Source organism: Nicotiana sylvestris, chromosome 5 (assembly GCF_000393655.2).
Source record: "Nicotiana sylvestris chromosome 5, ASM39365v2, whole genome shotgun sequence".
NCBI lineage: Eukaryota > Viridiplantae > Streptophyta > Magnoliopsida > Solanales > Solanaceae > Nicotiana > Nicotiana sylvestris.
Window position 1 is genome coordinate 87888078 of NC_091061.1, and position 8961 is coordinate 87897038.

The 8961-nt window shown below is 40.0% G+C and overlaps 1 protein-coding gene across 1 annotated transcript; it reads left to right on the forward strand.

The window, feature by feature from the left end:
• Window positions 1–3307: 3307 nt before the first annotated feature.
• On the forward strand, window positions 3308–4933 carry LOC138868938 (uncharacterized). Its single transcript, XM_070146519.1, has 3 exons — window positions 3308–3515; window positions 4335–4706; window positions 4794–4933. The coding sequence occupies exons 1-3, from the start codon at window positions 3308–3310 to the stop codon at window positions 4931–4933; spliced, it is 720 nt and encodes a 239-aa protein (XP_070002620.1).
• Window positions 4934–8961: the final 4028 nt, after the last annotated feature.

Below are 8961 nucleotides of genomic sequence, written 5' to 3' on the forward strand. Positions count from 1 at the left end.
GCCTGAAGGCATGAAAAAAGACAAGTTAGAAAGACAAAGATCAAGGCAACCGAGGCCCGAGCGACAGGCAGGGTTCGCAAAGATTACCTACTCGCAAAGCCTGTTCATCTCACCAAAGACGAGGGAAGCATCGATCTCAAGGACTCCCTTGGGAACGACTAGCAGCCTTTCGAGTACATCTCCGCCTTTGACGGGCATCCCCGTATCAGGAGATCCTTCGTGCGGGGCATCTTGAACTCCCTTAAGAGGAAGGGTCTGTTACAACCCATATTCACGTACGTTAGTTTATCCCATAAGTTAGTCAACGTAAATCCCAGAAAATATTATCTTTGATATGATAAGAAGTTTATCCTATTGGTCTTAAATGATACAAAGGTGTATAAGGGTGGTTAACAAGTATTAGAAGTTAAACGAATCAAGGATGTTGTCAGCAGTATTTTCGGGTAAAACTAGAGGTGCTTAATACATTCAAGAGGTCGTGTTTTAAGGTATTTGAATCATATAATATCCATATCATAAGTGTTGAAGTTAAACGAGTTATGAAACAAAAGTCGACAAAAGTTGTCACAACTTAGGTTCATAATTTTACTTAAACTTTAGGTCAAATGTTATGAAGATTTTATCCCAATTTCCTTTGAATTACGGGGTGATCTACCCACAAAATTGAAGATCTATGAGTCTAGTTTCCAATATATTAAAATGTTTATCAATAGGACATCAGAGTAGAGAGATATAGGCATTGTTGCAAGACTGCACAAGCTTCTAGGTGACAATTAGGTGTGTCACCTACTTGGTTAAATGATAGCCCAAAAAGAGGCAATTTCAGGTCAGCCAAAGAGCCAATTTATAGGCTTATCTCCTAAAATATAACCCTAGTTATATATCACAAATAACCAGACCTAAACCCTTGCAAACTTCCTCCCAAAAATTATCCACAAACCCAAATTGATTTTCCCTCTCTTTCAAGTTCCAATTGGGGGTAAACCCTAGAGTTTGCAGAACCAAGATAAGGGCTGAGTTATCCAACAACTAAGGTAAGTTTATTTATCTATTTCACCCATTTTTCCGCTGTAAATTCATGGTAATTCGTTCTGTACTTGTAAGAACTCACGGGATGGTGATTGGAAGCCGTGAGTTCAATGTTATTCACTTGTAGCAGACTGTTTTGTGTTGCTGTTGGGCTGCGTGTTTTACTATTGTTTTGCGAATTTTTGGAGGAGTAAGGGTGTGGAGAAACATCATATGGATGTTGGGTGGTGGGCTGGTCATTCGTTATAGCATTTCCGGGTCGTTTGACACTACTACGGTGGTCGTCTTATGTATGAAGTGATTAGGTTGTGTGGACTATTTTGGGAGGCTCAATATGATTATTATTGATGTTGTTTGGACTATTTGGTGATTTTTTTGACTTGTGTGAAGTCATATATATAGGGGAGGTGCTATCTGTTTCATTTAAAATAGGTTGTGGTCCATACATAATAGTTATGACGTTTAAATGATAACGATAGTGTCGTTTCTATTATTGTAGACTAAGGAGTCATGAAATTTGTATAGCTTGAGGTTGGGTAGTACATACAAGGTATGTGGGGCTATCCCTTTCCTTATTTTGCACGACTCCGATTGTACATAATGTGATGAACGAGCTTCCAAAGATACTCTACTCTTAGAAGCTAGCAGTACTTACATTGTTTCCCTTCTTATGGAGCACTTGATGTTGATGTTGCTTCTCTTATTCTTATGTTATAAATGTTGTTGGTACTTCCTGATTCTTATAAGATTCATGATGAAGAGTTAGTCCTAATAACGTGTACAGAGGATACCGACCTTAGTCACTCTAGAAGGTTCAAAATATAATTCCAATGAGTCTAGCATGCATTGTATATATGTATCTATTTTACTCTACCGAGCCATGCTATAGACGGTCGGGTACGACACCTATTATGCAACCACTGATCAGTTGGGTTTTATCGAGCTCCATGTGGCCGGGTATTATTCTACCGAGCCTTATGATGGTCAGGTACAATTTTACTGAGTCCTCTTTGATGCCGGGTACGATATGATGATGATGCCCACAGAGGCGTGTGTTTTAAAAGTTTATGTATATATATGTTTGTATCATGCATTTCATGTCAGTAGCCCACAGAGGTACCCGGATGTTACAGGTTGTATATTCTCTATCTTTATTCACATTACTATTCATACCTATGCTTTTATGCCTTGCATACTTAGTACTTTATTCGTACTGACGTCCTTTTTATTTGTGGATGCTGCTTGTCGTGCCGCAAGTCCTAATAGACGGGTAGACGCAGCTCCCCCACAATAGTAGGCTGCCCAGTTCAGCGGTTATTGGCGAGATCTTTCTCCGATCTTGCCGTGGTCTTGGTATGCATTTTTGTTATTGACATTTTAGGTATGTTGGGGCCCTATTCCAGCTATGTTGTAGCACTTATGTTCCTTTAGAGGCTAATAGACAGGTGTCGACTCATGTATAGTTTGGTATGCCTTGTCGGCTGATTTTTGTTGTATAGTCTTTCATGGTAGTGTGGTAGTTCGTACCTTATATATAGTTTCTTGAGTGTCTGGTTATCCCATGTAAAGTACGTTCATGCCATTATTTTTCATTATTGGTTGTTCATGATCCATATATCATCGGTCTTTATGGATAATAAGGAAGGTTAGATAAAATGTACGTTGGTGCTCGGCAAGTATGGTCCGGGTGCTAGTGATGACCCTCCAGTTTGGGTCGTGACAAACTTTGTATTAGAGCGAGTTTGTCCTAGGGTGTCTATGAGCCGTGTCTAGTATAGTCTTGATTATGGATGTGTAGTATGCCACATTTATAATCAGGAGGCTACATGACATCTAGGGTTGTTACATTCTTCCTGAATCTAGATCGTGCGTAGAGTTGAGTCGTAAATGTTCGTCTCTAATATTCACTTTGTTTTCTTTCAGTGATGCCTTCGACTAGGAAGCAAAATATTAGTAGACGACTTGATACAGCTGTGGGAGAGGGTACCAGTCAGGTGCCCCAAGCTAGAGCAAGCCAAAGTAAGGCTCAAAGTGAGATGCTGGCTCATACCTCATCTACTCCATTTCCTCCAGAGGAAATTAGGAGGCACCCAACACCACTTGTTCCTCTGTCAGTCACTACAGACCAGGATATGCAGAATGCGATGTAGTTGTTGATAAATCGATTAGTACGAGAGGTTGTGATTTTATTAATCTAGACCCTCCAGTGTTTACCGGAGCAGACCCTAAGGAGGAACGGTAGACTTTTATTGATCATGTTCATCATACACTGCGGGTTATGCATGCTAGTGATACAGAGGCAGTAGAATTTGCTTCCTATCGGCTACAGGATTTAGCAGTTTTCTGGTATGATAGTTGGAAGAGATCCAAGGGTCCGAAAGCTCTTCCATCTGTGTGGAAGGAATTTTCTAAGGCCTTTCTTCGTCACTACTTGCCAGTTGAGATACGACGAGCTAGAGTTGATAAGTTCTTGAACCTTAGACAAGGTAATATAAGTGTGTGAGAGTGCAGTATGCAGTTTGATTCTTTAGAATGGTATGCTGCCCATATAGTAGCAGGGATGAGTGATAGGGTGCATCTATTCGTGAACGGGTTGGGACGACATCTGATAAATGAGTGCATGACAGCCTCCTTGGTGGAGGGCATGGATATTTCCCGTATTCAGGCTTATGCCCAGAACCTAGAGGATCGTAAGCGCCAGTAAAGGGCAGATAGGGAGCATGATAGGGGCCAACATAATATGGAGAGATTTTCAGGGTATTCTGATGACTTCAGAGGTAGTGTCAGGCCCCAGTCTTCAAGGAGTTCAGCGCCATCTGTAGCTAGTGCTTCTCCATAGTTTCAGAGGCCTCGATATGATTGATTTACCTATTCTAGTCCAGGTCAGAATTTGCGGGCATCAAGCTCACAATATCACAGAGATACTAGTCAGACGAGACCCCCAACACCACGTTGTGATCAGTGCGGCAAGGCCTAATTTGGACTGTGCCATCGAGGTTCTGATGTGTGCTATTCTTGCGGACAGCCTTTCCATATGATGCGGGATTGTACTAATAGAGGAGGAGCTGGTATGGCTCAGCTGATTGGATCTGTGTCTGGTTCTTCCTAATCAGTTCGACCTCTAGCACGGGGTTTTCAACAGTCGACAGGTCGAGATAGAGGTAGAGGTGCAGTGCAAAGTTTGAGTGGTGCTCAAAATCGAACCTATGCTCTAGTAGGTAGATAGGATCTTGAGTTGTCTCCAGATGTTGTTACATGTATATTGTCCATGTTTTCTTACGATGTATATGTGTTGATTGATCCAGGATCTACATTATCATATGTTTCACCCTTTGTAGCTAATAAGTTTGGCTTTGAACCTGAATTAATAAGTAAACCACTTGTGGTATCTATTCCGATAGGAGATTCTATGATTGCTAGGAGGGTATATAGAGGTTGCACAGTGATGATTTGTAGTTGTCAAACCTCAGCAAATTTATTTGAGTTAGAAATAGTTGATTTCGATGTGATAATGGGGATGGACTGGTTGGCCTCATGCTATGCAAATGTTGATTGTCGTACGAAGATGGTTAGTATTCAGTTTCCTGGTGAACCCGTCATTGAATGGAAGGGGAACATTGCTATGCCGAAAGATAGGATTATTTCCTATATTAAGGCAAGGAAGATGATTTTAAAAGGTTATATTTATCATCTCGTTCGCGTTAGGGATGCGAAGGCGAAGTCGCCTACTCTATAATCAATCCCTGTGGTCAATGAATTTCCAGATGTTTTCCCAGATGAACTACCAGGCCTTCCTCCTATAAGGGAGATTGAGTTTAGCATTGATGTGTTTCCTGACACTCAACCCATATCTATTCCTCCATACAGGATGGCCCCGGCAGAGTTGCGAAAGCTGAAGGCGTAGTTGAAGGACTTGCTAGATAAGGGCTTCATTAGGCCTAGCATTTCACCTTGGGGTGCACCAGTTCTGTTCGTGCGGAAGAAAGATGGGTCGTTAAGGATGTGTATCGATTATCAACAATTGAATAAGTTTACTATAAAGAACAAGTATCCACTTCCAAGGATTGACAACATTTTTGACCAACTCTAGGGTGCAGAGTATTTCTCCAAGATTGACTTACATTTAGGGTATCATCTGGTGAGGGTTAAGGAGAAGGATATTCCAAAGACGGCCTTTCGGACAAGATATGGTTACTTTGAGTTCTGGTGATGTCATTCGGGCTAACAAATGCCGCAGTAGCTTTTATGGATCTCATGAATACTGTATTCAATCCCTATCTTGATGTGTTTGTGATCATATTCATTGATGACATTCTGATGTATTCTCGTTCGGAGGCGAAATATGCGGGCCACTTGCGGATAATATTACAAACGCTTTAGGATTGTAAGTTATATGCTACGCTCTCCAAATGTGAATTTTGGCTAAACTTAGTAGCATTCCTTAGCCATGTGATATCTGACGAGGGTATTAGTGTCAACACTCAGAAGATCGATGCAATAAGGAATTGGCCAAGACCTATAACACCATCAGAAGTATGCAGCTTCCTAGGGCTAGCAGGATATTATAGGTGGTTTGTAGAAGTTTTTTCCTATATATCAGCACCATTGACTAAGTTAACACAGAAAGCTACTAAGTTCCAGTGGTCTGACGCTTGTGAACAAAGTTTTCAGGAGCTAAAGAATCGATTGACATTCGTGCTAGTGCTCACTTTCCCAGAAGGAACAAAATGTTATGTGGTATATTGTGATGCCTCAGGTATAGGTTTGGGGTGCTTATTGATTCAATGTGGGAAGGTGATTGCTTATGCATCAAGACAATTGAAAAAGCATGAAAAGAATTACCCGACCCATGATTTGGAATTGGATGCAGTAATATATGCTTTGATGATATGGTAGCACTACTTATACGGCATCCATGTTGACATATACACAGATCACAAGAGTTTGCAATACATCATCAAGCAGAAGGAGTTGAATTTGAGGCAGCGTAGGTGGCTTGAATTATTGAAAGATTATGATGTCGAGATATTGTACCATCCCGATAAAGCCAAAGTTGTGGCAGACTCTATCAGTCGTAAGTCAATTGGAAGCTTAGTACACATTGAGGCAGGTAGATAAGGGTTGACTAAAGAGCTTCATCATCTAGCCAATATGAGATTCAGATTGTTAGACTCGGATGACAGAGGTGTTACTCTACAGAATACATTAGAATCATCTTTGGTAGCCAAGGTAAAAGCATGACAATATGAAGATCCTATCTTAGTACGATTGAGAGAGAGCGTTCACCAGTGTAAAATTTTGGCTTTTAAGATCAGAGGAGATGGGGCACTAAGATTCCAAGGTTGACTATGTGTGCCTAATGTGGCAGGTTTGCGAGAGAAGATTATGATTGAGATTCATCAATCCTGATATTCCATCCATCCCGGCTTGGCAAAGATGTTTCATGACGTTAAGGAGCAGTATTGGTGGGATAACATAAAAAAGTCTATTGCAGAATTTGTAGCCCAGTGTCCTAATTCTCAATAAGTAAAGATCAAACATCAGAAACTCGGTGGATTGCTTCAGAATATAGAGATTCTGACCTGGAAATTGAAGATGATTAATATGGACTTCATTATTGGATTACCTCGCTCTTATCATATGTTTGACTCCATATGGGTGATAGTTGATCGACTTACAAAATGTGACTATTTTCTGCCAGTTAAGACTACTTACATGACTGAATATTATGCGAAGTTGTATATCAAGGAGATTGTTAGGCTTCATGGTGTACCAATATCTATTATATCAGACTGAGAAGCTCAATTTATGGCTAACTTTTGGAGGTCATTTCAGAAGGGTTTAGGCACACAAGTGAATCTCAACACTGCATTGTATCTGCAGACTGACGGACAGGCTGAACGTACCATTCAGACACTTGAAGATATGCTACAAGCATGTGTTCAAGATTTCAAGGGGAATTGGGATGACCTTCTTCCACTCATAGAATTTGCCTACAATAATAGCTACCATTCCAGTATTATGTAGATCACCAATTGGATGGTTCAAAGTCGGTGAAACAGAATTATATGGGCCAGATTTGATTCACCAAGCCATTGAGAAGGTGAAAGTGATACAAGAGTGATTGAGGACGGCGCAAAGCAAGCAAAAGTCTTATTCTGATGTCCGACGTCATGATCTGGAGTTTGAGGTTAGTGATTGGGTTTTCCTGAGGATCTTTCCAATGAAGGGTGTTATGCATTTTGGGAAGAAGGGTAAGATGAGTCCGTGGTATATTGTTCCATATAAAATTCTTCGATGAACTGGACAGGTTGCTTATGAGTTAGAATTACCATTCAAATTGGAATTTGTCCATCCGGTATTCCATGTATCTATGTTAAGAAAATGTATTGGAGACCCTTCTCGAGTCGTCCCTATCAAAGATGTACAAGTTACAGAGGATCTATCATATGGTGAAGTGCCAGTAGCTATATTAGATCAACAAGTATGCAAGTTGAGAACAAAAGATGTAGCTTCCGTCAAAGTATTGTGGAGGAACAAGAATATAAAAGAAATGACATGGGAAGAAGAAGAGGAGATAAAGTCTAAATACCCTTACCTATTCCAGAAGGAAGATAACGAGGATGCCAGGGGAACAAAGGATGCATTAGAAGGTGAAACAACTCTATGAGGTAAGAAATAGCTTGAGAATACTCTTCCTTAATACAAAATACTGATATGCAGACAATTTACATATCCATCATGCTTATATAGCCTTTTGATGCAATACGTTGGGTTTAACTGCTTGTGAGTTTGGCTAGCGTCCATTTCATAGGAGAAACTTGGCCAGAAATTTCCGTTGAAATCCACAATAAGTTAGACTCCCCATGAACCCTTACATTCGAGGATGAAAGTTCCTAATGGGGGAGGGGGAGGGTGTTACAACCTATATTCACATGCGTTAGTTTATGCCGTAAGTTAGTCAACATAAATCCAAGAAGAGATTATCTTTGAGATGATAAGAATTTAATCCCATTGGTCTTAAATGATACAAAGGTGTATAAGGGTGGTTAACAAGTATTAGAAGTTAAACGAATCAAGAATGTTGTCAGCCGTATTTTTGGGTAAAACTAGAGGTTCTTAATACACTCAAAAGGTCTTATTTTAAGTTATTTGAATCATATAATATCCATATCATAAGTGTTGAAGATAAACGAGTTATGAAACAAAAGTAGACAAAAGTTGTCGCAACTTAGGTTCATAGTTTTACTTAAACTTTAGGTCAAATGTTATGAAGCTTTTCTCCCGATTTCTTTTGAATTACGGGGTGATCTATCCACCAAATTGAATATCTATGAGTATAGTTTCCAATGCATTAAACCGTTTATCAATACGATATTGGAGTAGATAGATATAGGCATTGTTGCGAGACTGCACAAGCTGCTAGGTGACAAGTAGGTGTGTAACCTACTTGGTTAAATGATATCCCAAAAAGAGGCAATTTTGGGTCATCCAAAGAGCCCATTTATAGGATTATCTCCTGAAATATAACCCTCATTATATATCACAAACAACCAGACCTAAACCCCTGCAAACTACCTCCCAAAATTTATCCACAAACCCTAATTGATTTTCCCTCTCTTTCAAGTTCCAACTGGGGGTAAAACCTAGAGTTTGAAGAACCAAGATAAGGGTTGAGTTATCCAACAAGTAAGATAATTTTATTGCTATATTTCACCCATTTTTCCACTTTAAATTCATTGTAATTCGTTCTATACTTGTAAGGACTCACGGGACGGTGATCGGAAGTCGTGAGTTTGAGTGATTCACTTGTAGCGGACTGTTTTGTGGACTGTTTTGTGTTGCTGTTGGGCTGCATATTTTACTATTATTTTGCAAATTTTTGGAGGAGGAAGGGTGTGGAGAAACACCATATATATGTAGGGTGGTGGG

Excerpts from the sequence above, each read along its gene's own strand:
- LOC138868938 (XM_070146519.1), top strand. The coding sequence starts at position 3,308 with ATGCATGCTAGTGATACAGAGGCAGTAGAATTTGCTTCCTATCGGCTA. Across the intron at positions 3,516-4,334 it reads GTTCTTGAACCTTAGACAAG|GATCTACATTATCATATGTT; the intron begins GTAATATAAGTG and ends TGATTGATCCAG. Across the intron at positions 4,707-4,793 it reads AAGGAAGATGATTTTAAAAG|ATGTTTTCCCAGATGAACTA; the intron begins GTTATATTTATC and ends ATGAATTTCCAG.